Source organism: Struthio camelus, chromosome 16, assembly GCF_040807025.1.
Source record: "Struthio camelus isolate bStrCam1 chromosome 16, bStrCam1.hap1, whole genome shotgun sequence".
Classification (NCBI taxonomy): Eukaryota; Metazoa; Chordata; class Aves; order Struthioniformes; family Struthionidae; genus Struthio; species Struthio camelus.
Genome location: NC_090957.1, coordinates 17,673,456 through 17,691,616, shown reverse-complemented (window position 1 = coordinate 17,691,616; position 18,161 = coordinate 17,673,456). Strand labels below are relative to the sequence as shown.

General features: G+C 45.4%; 1 protein-coding gene across 1 annotated transcript in view; it reads right to left on the bottom strand.

Moving 5' to 3' along the window:
* The window catches only part of PIGL (phosphatidylinositol glycan anchor biosynthesis class L), a 63,211-nt gene that overhangs the window by 3,871 nt on the left and 41,179 nt on the right, over window positions 1-18,161 (bottom strand). Inside the window, exons 4-5 of the mRNA XM_068910428.1 lie at window positions 12,114-12,181; window positions 3,826-3,857 (exon numbers count right to left, since the gene is read on the bottom strand). Of these exons, the coding sequence (XP_068766529.1) occupies window positions 3,826-3,857; window positions 12,114-12,181 (100 nt within the window). The remainder of the gene's footprint in view (window positions 1-3,825; window positions 3,858-12,113; window positions 12,182-18,161) is intronic.

Genomic DNA, 18,161 nt, shown 5'->3' with positions numbered 1-18,161 from the left:
CAGCAGGCTGGACAGAGCAGAATAGGCATTGGAAGAAGTTATCTTCTCCTGCTGTGGGCAGCAACGGGCAGGGTTAGAGGTGTCAAGGAACATCACAGGGCACTTCCATCCAGAAAAACACAGACATTAGTTTGTGCTCTGCAAGAGGAAAAGCCCTCCTGAAATTCATGAGCCCTGCCAGGAGCTGCCGGGAGATGGCGGCATGCTCCAGCTGTGCAGGGCACAGGGAACTACAGTCCGGTTCCCTGCAGGCAGCGCTTGGCCTGTGCTACCTAGGTTAGGATCACTTCTGGCACCTCTGCCTTGAAGGTCCTCCTGTCTTTTAACCATGTCAGTGCTGTGCCATGTCCCTACTTCCTTCCTACTGCAGCATCAGTTGCCCATCCCCTTGCAAGGTCGTCATGCCTGTCTCTGCAGAGCACCAGCTGTGCGATGCCATCTGGCAGGACTGATGGCAGTGCCAAGCTCCCTGCAGCGAGGCCCTTGGACGTGCCAGAGCTCAGGCAGCTGTGTGTTCAGCATGGCCTGTGTCGCTTCCTGATTGTGAGGCTCAGCCCCCACCTCACTCATGCTCTGCCTGACGCAGGGCAGACACAGAGCTGTTGCTGTTTAGCTGCTACAAGTTTTCAGCTTGCTATTGCAAAGGATGCTCTACAGTAACAAGTGGGCTGCCGCTGCACACAGAAATGCCCTGACAGTTCTTCTACTCCCACTAAAGCCACTTCTTGTTTCCAAGAAGTGAACTTGTGCTCTTTTTAACTTCAGGATGTGCCAACTCTCTTCATCACACCAACAAAGCCTGCAGATTGCGTGCACACACATTACTGCATGTAGACCTAGGAAAAGCCTGAAGCCGTGATGTTCCACGAGCAGGCCTATGGAGAGGGAGCTCCCTTCCCCCCTCCACTGCAGAGATCCTCCGGGCAGCTCAGCAGACCCAGTATACTTGCTGGGTAGTTTCAGAGAAAGGGGTTTGTATGGTGCTGCACTGTGGCACAGCAGAGGAAAACACTGACATGGATGCCCTTGCTCTGGTACTCAGCATTTCTATCAGCCACCTGTTTGCACTTCAGCCCTTATGAGGGAGGACAGAGCTAGAGCAAATGATGCAGTGGGTCCTTCCTATCCCGGATGGCTCTTAATGGACCCTGGCATTGCCATACGGATTCCTACTTGCAAGACTGGGTAGTGAGGCCCGGTGTAGGGTTACCTACCACCCAGCTCTGAAGCCTGGGCTGCTCTCTTAACAAAATGCACTCTCCCTTCCCTCATCATTTTTTCTCTTAAGAAATATTAATTCATGAAGCAACTACCCCCCTTTGTTCTCCAAAGCCTAGCAACAGGGGTCCAAAATGACTGCAAGTGAATTCAGTATTAATCAGTCTAACCTCCTGGGCCCCAATCGGTCAGATCAGGCTGGGCAACGGACATTCAAGCCTCACAAAATGAAGAGCACTCTAAGAGGCTTCTGTGTTAGTGACATGACAGGGATCCCTGCATGCTGACAGTAAAAGCTGCCCTGCGAGGGAACGTGAGATGAAATGAAGCAGGGAAGGAATGTACAGTCCAGTGAGAGATGGAAAAGGGTTCAGAGAAACGAGCTGCTCCCTGCCAACCAGGGTAAGAGAAGTGCTGCCATTGATGAGACTACTCTTGTGACACCAGCAGGTGAAGATTTTCAGAGCCTGTTGTGACTGTGACCTGGGCAGGATGGGATTAACAGTGTAACACAACCTCTCTAGGTTGGCAGAAAGGGCAAGATCAATATAGCTAGTGGATTAGGCCTAGAATAGAAGTGCACGAAGCCTGCAGCCTATTCGACTTGGCTTTCTACTTCTAAAACACTTATGCAGCAAGTATGCCTAGAATGAGGAGATTGTTAGTAGATCTATGTGTGCTAAAGGCTCCTGACAGACGTTAGCATGCCGATTCTTCTGGAAGAGAGCTGGTTATAGCTGGATGGGGCCAGTAGTAGGGGTGGATGCATATCCAGCAGCTGTCTCAGCTTCTTGAAACAAGCCTACGTGCTTGTGCCTGGTCTGGGGAACTTGATTACAGATTATAAAAAGCCTGTTGTGTTTATGCTGGCTAAAGGCATTAGAGAGCAAAGCAGGATATTTAGGGTGCTCATTTGCATATCACTGAGGCAATGCAAGGCTTAGCTGGCTTTTGCATTTGCAGAGAGATTTTCTCTGGATTCCCTTATCACATGGGCTTACATAGGTTCAGCTGCAAATAGTTCCCTCTTACCAACAGGAGAGTAGGACATTTCCGTGGCCTGAACATGCCTTTCAGCTCTATCCAGACAGCCTCAATCCCAGCATCGCTCTTGTTTCATTAAGCCCCTCTGATGCACAGCCCTGCACGCCTGCCAGATCAAATTATAAATACCGGGAATTTCAATGAGACTGGAACTATATTTGGAAAGGCTTAGTGTAAGCAGCAGCATGGGAGCTCCCCGTTCCTTTGGCGTTTGTAGGTCATGTCAGATGTGATGTAATCGGAACAGCAAAGCTTTCACATAGCTTCAGGAATCTCTTGATGCTGCTACAGAAATGGAAATGTTGCCTATACATTGGTCTGTTTCAAACCTGAGCCAATTTGAGGCACAGCCCATTTGGCCTACCCAGGATCACAGTGTATCTAACAAACTAGCATGAATAGCACATGAAGGTGGTTCAGTCTAGATAAGGACTGACATCTAGCAGTGACATCTACCACTGCAGCTCCTTGTTCTTTTTCTGTACTGCATGCAGCATACATACAGCTGTTTGCTGCATTCCAAAGCTACACAAAGAGAAAGTTCTGGGAGAGAGCTTGGCGTTAATATTCCTGTTTCACAGGGTGGGAAATTGAAGAGACTAGAGTCAAAAGTAAGTCAAAGGGGATTCTGCCATCTTGGCTCACGTTTTCTCCACCAGATCTTGGTCTGCAACCTGCTACCATCAGAGAATCAAAACTGACTTGCTGTGACATATCCAAATCCCACAATGATTTGGCAATTAGTGTTGCAGAAACAAAGTCTGGATAACTGCTGAGGGAGCAAGAGGGTGACTGGGTGTTGAGCCATCTTTCTATGCTCTGGCCAAACAGCTTGCAGCTTTGTGCTTAAACGAGTTCCACAAATTCTTCCCTGAGCCATGCACTGTTTGCTAGAGATAAGGGTTGCAGATCTGCTCTGGGACTGAGGAGCATGGAGAAAGGATAGCAGCTGAAAGAGGTGGTCAGGAGCATCCTACTTCCGCACTCTGCTTCCTTCTGTTCCCTACTTAAGCAGAGAGTTTCTCAGAGATGCCTTGTAGTTTAAAGGTAAAAGAGTTCAACATTTCATTGTGCCAGTGCAGATTTCAGGTATCTTTCCCATACTGACTACATTTGGGTGGAAGCTTAGCTTGGATAAAGCAGTAGGGATGATATTTGAACATAAACACAACCTTTTTTGGCAGAGCTGATAACTGCTTTCTTTAGGTATGAAGTGATGTGGCAAAAAATCCTAGGACTGAGGTGAGAGACTTGGAAATAGCACTCATGTTCAAACCGCAAGAGGCCAACAGCAGAGCTTGTGTCATACCACTGAGACAGGAAAACCCCAAAGGACAGGAAAGGCACCAGCTCCCCAGATTACCCAGCAAAGCAACTACAGGGGATCCTGAGCTGGGGAAAAACTGCAGGGAGATAAAAGAGTAACAAAGAATTCAGCTGTGGGTTTCATTTGCATTGCAAGTAGAGGTGAATTAGGCAGATGCAACTGTAGACAAAACATGAATGTAAACGTGGCCTAATGCATGCAGGGTCATGGATGCTTTGTGGGAATTTGTGACATACCTTCAGGTAACTTCCGCTCTGAATGCAGGTAGCTGTGAACGAGGAGAGACATAGGGGTAAACACTCAATGAAGTTACTCAAATGCTGATTTTACATGTATAAACTCTGTGCATTATATTGACCCTTTTCTCTTAATGCACACACACACACACATGTACAGTGGCTGATCTTAAAAGAAGGTCCAGCAGCAGACACTGAATGCACGCACTGGGCAGTGGTAAGCCTCACTCCCCACACGATTCTACCACTACTTTCCTCACCCTGCCTGCTGGGACACAGCACAAATTACCTCCATTAAGCCCAACTTGCTCTCAAACTCCATGCATTGAAGTAAGGGAAACTGCCTGAGGCTGCCAAAGGCTATTCAACTCTGAGAGCATTTGCTCTTTAAAGTCCTGTGTCTACTGAGCAGGGACACTGGCTCAGCAACAGCTCCTGCTTGGGGACCAGCTTCCTTCTTTCTAACCCACGCTGGCACATTGTAGGAGTTGCAATGACGTTTTGCTCACAAGCAGTTTGATCTTTCTATGACTTTGTCCTGTAGCAAAAATATGCCTCTTGGAAGCAAGATGAGGGGACCAGCGTAGGAAATGTAAGCAATGGTAGCACTTCCATCAGCAAGCGTGAGCAAAGGATCCTGACCTGGTGAAGGCATGTGAAGGTGTTAACTTCAATTTCTTCTCAGCCCTCTTTTTTGTTTTTCCTGCTCTAGCCTGTGGTTTATGGCTTCAGAGCACTTATGCTCACATCACCATTTGCATCTTCTCCAAATTTGGCCCATTACAGGGATGGGAGAGAAGCAGATCTCCAGCAGATGGCACTTAGAGCTGTCTCACACCCAGGCGTGCTCTTTCATGAGAAAAAAAATCCAAACAATGGAACATTTGCCAAAAGGAGAAAGGAAATTTAAAAAAAGTTATTTAACCCTGTGTTATTTAACGCTGTGTAATATTTAAAGAGATTGTTATCATCTTATAGTGGTGTATTTAACAAAGGACAATGTGACAGTTCATGTGTAAATCAACAAGGATAAAACATACATTATATGTGAACGGTTATGTTTCTCCAGTCACTTTCAGACTAGGATTATCTCTGACTATTGGTTAAGTTCAAGGAAAAGGATTAGCTACACAGGCGTAGACAAAATAGGAAGCACGGAGTAATTAATACCCAAAGCAATTCAAAGCAAAAGTCAAGCCAGAAATGCAGGTCATGGCAGAACGCAAACAGCAATCAGAAGACATATGCCTCAGATAGATTCTCCCGCCAATAGTCTCTTCTCCAGAGTCAAAGATCTGCAAGCAATACCACTTCTGACTAAGAAACGGCCCGTAGTACTGACTTGGCCACCTTCTACCTCACAACTCAAGTCCTACTGTTCAGACTCATATCTTTCATGTTGCCTTGTAAACATTACCAGAATATTTTGGGTTTTTTTTTTTTTTTGAGGAGGAAAAAAAGATTTAAATATCTCCATTACTGTCTACTCTACTCTCCTGCCAGAGGCTTCTTCCCTCTCAGCCAGAATCTGGCCACCCTCAACTAGAATTATCCAAGTGATTCAGCATTTGGTAAAGCTAGAGTGGTGGGAACTTCTTGAAACAAGCTTGGAGGGATAAAGAAATGAGTGAAATTGCTTTGTTGTGAAATTTGGCTAACTATCCAAGGCGCTAGTCTCTGTTCTGGACGTGCTGCTCTGCCATAGAGGGACTTTCAGAATACGGACTGATAGCAAATTAAAGGTTGTGAAGAGATGCTCGGGACAAGACATGGTAGAGCTCCTCCGAGAGTGAACTAATAATAACAACCATCTCTGGCTACTAGAAACAGAAGCAAGGAGAGATCCAGTCTGCATGGAAAAAATTCAGTAGGAACAGAGGGCACTTGCAACAGAGAAGGAAAGTTTGATACAGCAGCAAATTAAAGATCTTGTGTTTACAAAGATTCAGGCAGACAAAAATAGTATTTTGGTTACTGAAAAGTCCTCAAGGCTGCTGCCAGGCAGCCTTGATACTTTGGTCTGGAAGAATGGGCACACACAAACTCTGATTCTCTCCCTTCCATTTTTGTCCTGAGCCAAACACTTCAGTGCTCAGCAAGGTTCAGTGCAGAGCCGCAGAAATGGCCTCCACCTTGCTGCAAGGCTGCAGAGGAACTTGCAGTTTTGCTCATTTGTATTTCTCAGGCTAGAGATGGTAATGAACTGTAGCTGCAGAGAGAGAGAGAAAAAAAAGCAAAACAAAACACTACCTCCTGCGCACATTCACAAAACTATCCAATCTTCTCCCAAATCAATCTTCTCACTCCCATCTCCACCCTGCTGGAGCTGTCTCCATGGGACACCTCCAAGTAGGGGAGAGGTTGCAGCTCTCTGCTGTTGCCATTTTGGGAATGTTGTTTTAGAGATTGGACTTGCTGTGGTTTGGGTGAAATGAAAGAGTTTGGCATGAAATCCCGACAAGTCAAACACAAACAGGCTCTTTTTCAGGAGCTCTTTCCATGTGTTCTGGGGAGACTTTTTATAAAATCTTTTTTTTTTTTTTTAAAGTGATCTCAGGGGGCTTGTTCCCACCCACCCACTAAGTGTCCAAGCCCAGCTGATTACCCCTCACTGCACCCCCTTTAGAATATCTGTCGGCAGGCTTCAGATCCACATTTGAAGGAAAGTGAGACCCTCTGCAACACAGAACTCCAAAAGGCTGAGAGACCTCCAAAGGCACTTGCTATCTGCCCACGGCAAGGACTCAATGCCAGCTCCTCCCTTAAGGACTCTGAAAGCTGTTGCAGTCTATAGCTATCAATCAGCTGCATCTGCCCAGCAGAACAAATTGAAATGGTCCAACAACCCTAATCCTGCCAATTGATCCTGAATTCCCTGTCTTTCTTCAGGGAACCTCAAGCAAAGCTGTCAGCAAAGTGAGTGGGCTGGCTCCTAAAAGGCACTGATCACTGGTACCTCCCCCTGATGGCAAGAAGGAGCTAGTCAAGATGGAGCTGAGACCTCAATTTTGGGAAACGCAGAACTCCTCTAGGGACGAACCAGGACCGACACCCTGGTGGGTGGATTACGGTTTTGGTGATGTTCTGTTTAGTGAGAAATTGTTCGGTGAAACCAATGACTTCACTCTCCAAACAGTCTCCTGTGCCAAAGGCAAAACCCTTCACTGAACCAGTGACTGTGCTGGCTGCTGCAGAGCACTGGGGAAATGCAATTGTCAAGAGCGTGGCAGAGAATGGAAGTCTTAAAGATGCATTGGGGCTCCATTTAGGATCCTAACCTCTAATCTGCCCAATTAATCTGATGAAACAGATGTGGAAGAGGAAGAACAGCCATTCTCCTAGGAATTACAGAGACATTAGAGAGAGAGATACTTGCCAGATGTTGAATGTTTACTATCTGGAACGCCTCCTCCCTCCTTAATTGGACTTTCTGGCTGCATTTCCATGCACCTTGAACTATATCATGTGGCAATATGCAGTTTAAAACACTATTCAGGCATACTGTACTCACACATATCGCAGTGGCAAAAGATGGTTCTGCCAGTAAGAAACAAAGCTGGTGATTCAGAGATCTTCTACTTGACAGAGCTGCTCTGTGCTTTTGTCCCTGCACTGTCTGGGAGAGGAACGTGCAGTGTCACTGCTCCAGTCACACTGCTAGCAGTCCAGTGAGGCTGGGAAGGACATTCCTTGATACTATTTCTTTGAAAAAAACCCCTTCTTAGGAGGGAATCCCCACTGAGTACCAACAGTTCTGGTGCCCTGTGCTCCACTTTACCGTAATGGCTCTCAACAGTATCATGGAAGGGCAGTGGGATGAATGAACTTGGTCAAATTAAGGAAGGAGGGAGCAGGGGCTGAAGGAATTAGACAAAATCGATGAGGAGATGCCCAATAAAGTACCAACACAATGTATGTCAGGCATGGGGCAGAGTCCTCTGAGGGGAAGGGTCAGAATCCCCGAGGGCGAAAAACAGAGAGGAGGACAATTTTGCCTTGACCTTTTAGAGACAGTCTGGGTGCAATCACAGATACCACTCATAAGTTCCCTCATCACTTGGAACATTTAAGACCATTAAAACAAAATGCCAGAATTGAGTTGGACTGTGAAAGGACAGACTGAAGCTTAAGGTCCTGGAAACTGTTCCTTCGTCAAAGGTCTTCTGTATTTTGCAGTGAGCCTAGAAGAGTCTAGCAGGGGCTAAACAGCCCCAAACACATTAATGCCATAGGAAACTCTTTTCTAAGGCAGAGCAAATAATAATTAGTTTGGAAAAAGGATTTTCTGGAAAAAGGCATGGGAAAGAAAAGACTGTACTCTGCTTTCAGAGTGTAAATGAGATGCCACTCATGTGAAATGCATGGGCTACAGCTGCTTAAACCTAGTAAGAGATCACAGCCTCATTCCAGCCCCCCAGCACTTTAAGAAGGCAGCCAATAAAAATGGTGTATCAGGGTACCATTTGCTATCATCAAGCTAATCACCCAAGAAATAGCTTGCTTCCTGCTCTCCACATCATTTAAGAGCTGGCCTGGGAAATTCAATAAAAGCAGAACTGCGCATTTGTAGAGATGTCATGCAGTTGATGGCTTTTGAGGAGAACCATACTCACTGAGCCTGTGGGATTTAGCTGGACAATGCACTGTTCATTGTTTTGACTGGAAATGCTCTTTCCCCCCTCACACATGCCCCAAATACTACTTAAAACACACCATGCTATGTCCCATGGCATTCATAAACGGGACATTCAATAGTCAGGCCGTGACACAGCAAGGCATCAGTGGCACTCAAGCTGCACAATAACCAACTCAAGAGTGATAAAGCCCTAAGTTCCCAAATATCACCTCTGCATAGTCTCATTTACAATCTACCACCAAGCTGACGGCCATTCAGAAACATCCTGCAGGACTGAGAGGTGTTTTTCCACATGAAAATGACAAGAATAGGCTCAGCTAATGGTTCTTTGATGTAGCCTTTTATATGGCATCATTGATATAAGTTTTATGGATGCAGTTGCTATAACAACATAATGCACAGTGGTTAAATATAGCAGCTCCTATTTTCCACTCAGTTTGCTCTACCCTAAGCAGACAGGGACTCTTCTTTTCAGTTCTAGCGGGGATGAGATGGATTTGATCGCTCGCTGGATGGTGAGGTGGTGCAGTCCTTCCTCCCCCTCACACAGACCATTCCTCTCCACTTTAAGCAAGCAAACAAACAACAAAACCAACAGCACCCCGTTTGCTCGGCTACTGGGCAAGAGGATTTGTAGTCAAATGGAAATGCACAATGAGTCATGCAAAACTACATCACCTTGATAGTACACGTGAGATCAGTGCAAAGCCTGTCATTTCCAAGTTCAGGAAAGAGGCATTCTCAAATATTCCTGTCACGTAGCATTTACCATGCTGTAGTGCCGTTTACCGTAGTGCCTAGTGACTGGCCAAATGCTGAGAAGGGAGTAAAGTGACCTTGACATCACTCGACACCTGCCCTTCCTTGTGGACGTGTTTATAGGATCCAGGCTCTTTTGGCCACAGAAAAAGCTCCTGTTTTGGGGGATAAGAGAGAACTGCATTTCCAAATCAAGGTGGTGGGGACAGAACAGAGCTACAGAGCATCACTTCCAATTCTCCCTTCTTTGCTATAGTGGGGCTTTCTTGTGTGCGGTTTTTTGTTTTCTGTTTTCCAGTCTGGGAACCAGAAACGAAATACTCCCAGGGGAGACTGAAATCAAATACTAATTTGTGTTCTTTTCCCATCCTTTTTTTTTTCTTATTTTTCCCTTGCAGAGGAACAAAATCCACTCTCAAATCGTGGCATTTCACAGTTCCTCCCTGATCTGAAGCCTAGACACATAGCAGCAGCTGGACTCCCTGCAAAGCTGTCAGGAAGATGGGAGGTTGCTGCAAGGGGAAGGGCATATTTCTTCTGAGTAGCTCCTGCTCCTCTGAACATAACCTCTGTTCCAGAGCCCAAAGGGTATTTATGCCCTTAGCAGATAATGTTGTTTTGAGCATCTGCTCAGCTACGTCCACTTCCTGAACTGTTTTGTTCCTTGATGCTGTTGAGAAATTTGTGCCTCCGGAAGCAAGGAGTGTGTCACACAGCCTTTTCTCCCTCTGCTTTTGCAGCAAGCAGCCTCTTAGTTAGTGGACACAAGGCAGATCTCCCACAGACAGGGAGTATCCAGAAGAGCTAAGGATCACTGCACCAGCCCTCTGTTTCACCCTTTCCACCTACAGCCACAGTGGAGGAAGGACCCTGCACGACCTTGTTTAAAGACTGTTAATAAATACACTGCACAGGAGGGGAGAGTTTATTTGTCACGCAGTGCTGGGACTCAGGGGGCCAGGAGCAGCGACTGCTGCTTTGCAAAGCCCTGCTGGCAGAGAAGTGTGTGAGAAGCCTCAGCATATGCTCCCAGTGCTGCCCGCACTGGCCAGTATGTGAGAACTCATCAGGGCACTGAAAACCAGGAGTGGTATGGTCACGCTCTAGTTCCTCCATGATACAAACCGAAAAATAATGAGAGCAAGCAAACCACTAAAAATAAGTTTAACCTTTCAGTGGCCAAAGTACTACTCCTGCCACATGCAGATGACTGGGCCATCACGCTTATTTCTGCTGATTCAGGACTGGGAAAAAGAAAAGACCCAAGCCAGCCCTTAGTTAATGAGAGCTGTTTATAGTCTGGGGTCCATATCAGCACGTATCTCATCAGCCCAGGACAATGTTCTGCTGTACGTTAAGGACTAATGCAAAGATCTGAAGTCAAAGGGCTTATCGATAATGAATACCTTCTAGTAACATACTCTGAGCTGAGAAAAGGGTTAATATCCCCACTGCACATACAAGAAAATTAAAGCACAAAGGTGGGAAAGTGATTTCTGTATAGCCACAAAGTCCGACAACAGTAGAGCTGGGATCCAAATCCAGAGCTCTCCTTAATTCTCTCATACATAATTCAGCTGCTAGCTTGTTTCCCCTGTAGCTTCTCAGGATGTCGGGGGACACCTAACAATCTGCCCTCCATTCCTATTTGCTGCCCAGTGCCAACTGACTGAGCAAACACTGAGGTCCAGGCAGCTGAGAGCTCTTTATTCCCTCTGTGCCACTGGTGTGAGCATCAGTCATCAGCCTCTATCCCTCACTCACTGCACTAGCTCTTCAAATAATATTGTGGTGGGAAACATCTCCCTGCTTAGCCCAAACAAATGCACTCTTTGCTTTAACTCCCCCTCCTTTCTTTCTGTCAGGATGTTTCAGAAGTTGCTGGGAAAGGCCATGATCCCCTCTAACACTGAACTTCAGCCATCAGATAGGATTAAGGACTCTTGGGATCTTCCCAGTGGAGCTTAGTAGCTCACAGCACTGGTTTCTGCAGCACTGCAGCTTTCTTCAGCCGAGTGAGAAAGGCAAATCATTATGATGTTAGCAAGGACTGCCGGAGAGTTATCTGAATTGTGCAGGTGGCTCAGAAAACAAATGGATGCTAAAAATACAAAATATACTTGCAAAGAGTTCTTCTCATGCCAGAGAAAAGCAGGGGCAGCCCTGAGGGAGATCTCTCTAGGACACAACCAGGTCTGAATGAACAAAGGGTTAAAATAAAATATGCTAGCTGCCTTGCCAGGCAAAATTTGGATGATTTAAATAAATACAAGCAGTTTTTGTCTAGTATCCTTCATATATCACAGCACAGAGAGAGAGGCTCTCAGAATTTAAAGAATAAAGTGGTGGAGGAAGGAATAGTGGTACATGAGGACAGCTCTAGTGAAAGAGCAACTCCCTTGGACCGAAGAGGTAAAGTCAGACACTCAGACAGGATGGCAACATCCTCTGGAACAACAGTGCAGAATGCTCCACAATCTAACCACCACCTGCTCAGCCACTCGCTTTTTGCAAGTTCTCCTCAGACCAGAAGTGCAAAGTGATCTGAGACCTATGGCATATTTTAGTGGAAGTGTATTCCTGCCCCAGTAGTAGGAATCAGAAGGTGCTGGTGCACTGGGATCTAGGATGGGAAGAGCCGAATAGGACCAAGTGAAAGGTGGACTGGCAGAGCAGCAGCAGGTAGAACAGCAAAGAATGTTGTAGGTCATTTACAGAGCTGTGAAAATTCTTCTGAATAGTGTCATGTCCTACAGGCTGGCACTCATATATATCAGCGAGGTTAATACTGTTCTTGGCTCTGGCTATTAAAATTTACTGCTTACGCACCAGCACCACATTCACTCTATAACACTATAGTGAGGCATCCAAAAAAGCATGCAGAACACTGTACCTCAAAGCAGTGTAAAGAGAGGTGTGGTTAGCATGACCACTCACTCCTCCTGCATCAAAGGTTACCACCTGCAAAATAAAACCACAGAACAATAATCACTTAGGAGAAGAAAAGAGACGGTGCAGTAACTGTCTTTGACATATAATATGGCATTGTCCCAAACCGTTGCCTTTAGAGTTGTGTTTGCCTTGCACAGTGAGGCCTTGTGTGTGAATTCACACTACAGAAATACAACTAAATAAGTAAGTGAAGTCACTAGATCTAAATGACTACACAATCTAAGAGCTTAAACAGCAGAAAGACCAGAAGAATCACACTGTCAGAGGCAGGATGCACTTCTTACTAATTATCTATCCAAAAGTTTATTTTCAGAGTGATCTGTTGCAAACTGGTCACTCCCAGCTCAAGTGGTCCAGCTCTATGAATCACTTTCCCCTGGACCTAACAACATACTAGAATGCCTGTGGATTGCAGGGTGAGACTACAGTATGTTGTACTGTCAGTCAGGACATAGTTGCTCTAGCAAGAACAAGGCAGTCATGTGTTACTATCCTGCTTGTAATGAGGCTTCGTGTCAGGACCAGACAGTGATAAAATAATCTGATCTGAGAACATGCCTTTTTAAAGAATCAGCTGACTGTACCTTTTGTACAACCAACTCAGGCTTTTAGCTGAACAAGATTGTACTGTTTATTGTTTCTTCACAGGAAGAAATGGGAACTTCACAGCGCAGAAGTAATGTGTGAAGGCAGCATTACCAAGTCACCTTCCAAAGCAGAGAATAACCTTGTCTCCCTGCCCTCAGACGTACCAACAATGCATCAGGGGTGAAGCATCCACCCTAAGAGTAGCAGGGAAGGGCTCACTCTGGGCACTATGTGAAGGGGGTACTGAAAGAAAGGCTCCTTCTTCCAACCTAGCAGACAAACTGGCAGCACAAAGCCTGGAGCAGCCAGGGTACATGTGCTGGTAGGCTTTCCAGACAGTGAAAGTGACAGTCCTCGAGCAATTTGAAGTTAGGCTTGTGCTTTGAGAGAGGCCAGGCAGCTGAGCTCTTCACACCTCCTTTCTCTGCTACTGGGAAGAAACCATAACCTCCCTACTTTAGGATCAATGCCTGCTTCCTTGCCAGCTTGTCCTCTTCAGGGAGGAAATGCGCCTGCCTTGCTTATTCACCACAGTTCCCTTCTCAAAATCTATTTTATAAGCAGGGCCTGAAGTACTGGGTTAAAGATCAAGGGAAGATCAAAAGCCACCCTGCCCGTCCTGCAACTTGCTACTCCACCCTCCAACAGGAGAGGCCCTTTCAAACACAGGAGTTACTGTGTAAAGGGGGAGAGGAAACACATACAAAGACAGTGATAAGAAATACTCAGAAACCACAGACTCCAGACAAGCCTGCTTATAAACCCATCCACCCAGTACAAGTCCACAGTTAGACTTTCCACTTTGCCCAGTGGCTGTAATAATGCTGCCACCAAGCAGCAGGGTTGTTCATTGCTGGCGGAAAGTAGTGGGTAGTGGGATCCAATTTGGTTTTGAGCAGGTATGAAGAAGCATTTCCTGGTCATCTCCTTTGTAAGGAGAAAAATTACATCTTCTGCTTTGGCTGTTTTTGCTGTATACCAGCATTACCTGAAAGGCTCTCTGTAGGGACTGCACAGTCTGGCATGGTGCTGAGCCCTCCCTAAGTATTTCAGCTGTAAGAGCAGCTCACCTGATTCAGGTCTAGCCTGAGAGAGACAATATTAAATTCTGTAGAGCTCAGGGAACCAGCCTAGCACCCTGTAGTTTAGAGATAAGGAAAACCATGCTCTGAAGTCACTCCTACCTAGAGTAGCACTCTCCTAAGATGACAACTTATCCCACTCACTACTGGCAGAGTAAATTCCTATGCAGGTGAATAACAGTGTGAGTCTATTAAGGGCTTGACTTGGCACTAAACCTGTTTACTCAATGGAGACAGAGAGAGGGTCTGCCTCTTCATGTACCCTGTAGAAATGTAACATCTTTAAGACTACTAATCCTGCTTTCAAATGTGGTTGAAATTAACCAATGGGTTCAAAAGTCTTTCGGGACATGCATGTACACACACATATAAATACAACTGCGTTGTTCTTGTTTCCTTAGGAAAGCAGGCTAAAAACCCCAGGCAAGCCAAAACATAAATTTCTCCTGTTACAGAGGGCATGAGAGAACAAACCAGAAGAATGAGACAAGAGACTGTAGTGAGCAGACTAAATAAGCTAATCACTATTTTGACAAAACTGTCTCAGGCCAATTGTGGGAGCACAAGGCCGGGTTAGGAAATATTCTTGACATGGAAATTATCTGTTCAGAAACATCTTTGGAGGCTTTCCTTCTCCACACCTGTTCTGAAATGGGAGCTACTGTTTCTAGCGCTGCTGGGGTTTTACAACGTCTGAATTAGCTAACGAGAGTGCACAAGGATAATTTTCAATTGTTGTTGTCTAATTCACTCTTAGAACATCTACACATGAATTGCCTGTCCCTTCAAATAGGTAAATTTGTAAGCACAGTTCCACAAATATCTGAACACTGACCTGAACAGGGTGGCATTCACTTTACCTGCAGAGAGACCATCTTTGAAACATTGGCCCTTCCCCTATAGAAATTCCTCATCGCATACACGTCAGCTGCTGATGGAGTAGTGAAGTCTCACCTATCCAGTAAGGAGCTTCTAGGTCTGTTCTCTAAACAGGGCACTGATTCCACAGCATCACTGTGGTGCTCATGACTGAAAGCAGGCAGCAATCACATGTAAATATATTCCTCTGGCTTCAGGGATTCATTTCATTGATAACAAATCTCAGTTTCTTTCTCGCATGCTGAAGACATTTTCACACAGGAGTGTCTGCTTCTTCCACATGGTGCAGCTAGCTGGTGTGCTTGCTTTAAACACATAACCTGAACCAGGCTGATGATGAAATCAAGCAAACAATCAGGCAGGACGAGAAAACCTGAACATCTTGAAACTGTCTGGGTTGAAAACAAGCTCAGCCAGTTCTAGGAGCAAAAGGCTGGGATAGGAAATACACTTGATGTGGAAATTATTGCTCAGTGAAATCTTTAGGGCAAGAGGGAGTTCCCTCCCCACACCTGTTCTGAAATGGGAGCTGCTGCTCTTGGTGCTGCTGGGTTTTCTTCTGGGTGACCTTGGTATTCAGGAAATGGAACTTTCACTGGTGGAAGCCAGAGCAGCAGCCAAGATAAACAGCTTCAGAAATCCCTTCCGGAGAGGGGAGAGCACAGAGGAAATTACTCAATTACTAGCAGAAGAGGAAACTCCTGAGAGCTCTGGAGTCCGTGCTCCTTCTACAAACCATGTGCATTGCAGAAGAAAAGCACTTAAAGCTGTGGGTCTCCCTCTCTCTTTCTGGCATCATCCAGTGCTTCAAACAGATCATACATCTGATCAAGTAGACTAGTGGAGATAGAAATATCTCTTTCCTTTGTAAAAAGGGCATTCCTGTAAAATGCCATAGCAAGCAACTCCATTTCTAATGGCCTTCCTCTGAGCATCAGTTTATAGGCCTGATTACACCGCAGAGGCCAGCAGTATTCAAATTCCTTTTGATCGTATTAGGAAGGTTTTTCAGAGATTCCTCTTGCTGCTACTAATTTAGAGAAGCTAAAGATTAAAAAGATTAAAAAGACCAGACATCTGGATGATAAAGGAAAACTCAAATCACTAGCCACATCCCAGTGTCCATTGGGTTAGAGCTGCAAAAGTCTAAGTCACGTGCCAGCTCTTGGAATGAAAGGTCCTGGGGACCTCCCACTCATGTACCCCAAAGTGTACCTGGGGCAACTGCAACATAGGAGAAGAGGGGAGGAAATAAAGATGCCAAAGTCTGTCCCTGCTCTGTTGCCTTCTCCAGTAAACTCTGCATGCTGCACTGTGTGTCCGGCGTTCTGCAAAAGCACATAAAATCCTCTTCAAACATCAAACATTTGGATGCTCCTGAATTTTAGGAGAGTGGAGACTAAGATCCAAAACATCACAGCTGAACTCACCCTCTCAAATATAAGCTCCAACCTGGGTATCATTTGTAGAAGGGTCTGGCTTTCTAGTCTAATTTGGAGCAGACCTAAGACAATGAAACTTTCCCATGAGCAGTTGAACAGATGACGCTTCCATCAGTCCATAGTGAAAAACAGCTTTCAAGAAGCTGGCATTGCCGAGTTCTAATCTTGGCACTGCATCTGCCCCAAACACAGTCTGAACATTGCCCTGTGATCCAAGCTCTGCTGTCACCAAATCTGAGATCCTGAAGAGTATGGTTTCATAATCTAGTGGATGCCTGAAGCCCACACAGTACTATGTAACTTGTTTTTTACCGCCAAATACTTTCTAATCTGGAGCGAGACAGACTATCCTTGGCTGCCTCTCCCAGCAACACTGGCTTTCGCTTATAAATCCTGCAGGCAGGAAATAATTTCCAAAGTCTATAAATTAGTTTTGGCTTTGAGTACACCAACCGACTGTTAATTTCTGTGTCTGCACTGTTTAATGTAGAGCTTGGATGAAATATGTCCCTGTAGCCCTCAAAAAGATTGAGTTACTTATGGACTTCCAGGGCAATTGAGGAAATGAGTAACTACGCAATGGAACAAAAATACACATAACATGGTGTGACTCCTTGCTTTGCAATCTTTACTTCAGACATGTTGGAATTGCAGCCCGCATCTCCACTGCAAGATGACACATATGTTCTGTAAATAAAAGATACTATTGTCTATGCTGTGACTATGAGGGAGAACTGGGCAAAGTTTTCTCAGTGGGATAGCTAAAACAACACATGTCTTCCAATCATGTTAACCCTAGGGAGTTAGCTTGCTGTGTCTGAAGCCATGTTAGCTTACAACTTGACAAGGCTCTCTTATAACACATTAAGATGATACCATCAATTTCAACATTAGTGAAAGACAATCTGTTTACCTCTCAAGACAAGGCCATTGTCTCAGGACAGCAGAGATGCTCAAAGAGCGTCTAACAGATACCTAAATCCCAAGCTTTCAGGTTTTAAAAGCAGAATGTTGGACAAAGGTAATCAGGTGCTTGCTCTCCATCGTTGGCACACCAGATCTGCTCCTAGGCTGAAAGGTATTTTAGCAATTGTGTGAGATTTGGGTGATTATTTGGGACACTTAAAATAATTTAAGTTTACAGAGCAGTTCACAACCACCATCTCCATGAAGCTGCTTCAGCGGCCCTTGGTGTTGCTGACAATGTGTTCTGCTACAGAAATTTGTCCTCAGTGCTGATCAGAGAATCACTGAGGGGACCGCAGTGGGCCCCTGATAACTGGAGGGCCCTTCCACAATATTCCTCACCACTAAGGCTACATCCCACAACAGCAGCACGACAGGGAGAGTAATAGAGATTGTGCGCGTTTCTTGTTTTGAAAGCCACACGCATGATTTTTCAGCTCATGCTATGCTAGTGTCAGACTCCTGCCTTTCCCAGCACAAACAGCTTGTGTTTAATTTCCTTTGAGGTAAAGATCTAACCCTTTCTAACCATCTAGAGGAAGTTCTAGTGTTTTCAAAATTTCTATTGGGATTCTGGTGTGCTTGCCCTAGTGCCCGGGAGAGTCACAAACATGCAGTACAAGTCCTCTTGTGTTAGGAGCTTTCAGTTTAAATTAAAACCCTATCTATTCACTGGGCCAAAAGGCACAGAATGACTCAAGGAAAATGGCATTTGTCTCTGTGCACAGCAATGAATTTCATGGAAAATTAGCCTCAGAATCAATACAGAGTTGGAAGTACAATACTGCTTTTCATGCCCTTGGGCTTTCACTACCCATGCTGCAGAAGATGTGGTTTCTTGTTTCGTGAATTGCTGAAAGGGTTTAAGAGTTTTGTGATTTTGCTGCTCATCAGTGTGTGACAGTGACATGAATGACCACAGCAAGGTTCTACAGAAAAGAACAGAGTGCAACTTTTTCTGTGCTTAGTCTCTTATTCCTGTTCTGCAACAAAAGCCTATTCCAGTCTCATGAACCCTCTCCAGCTTATTAT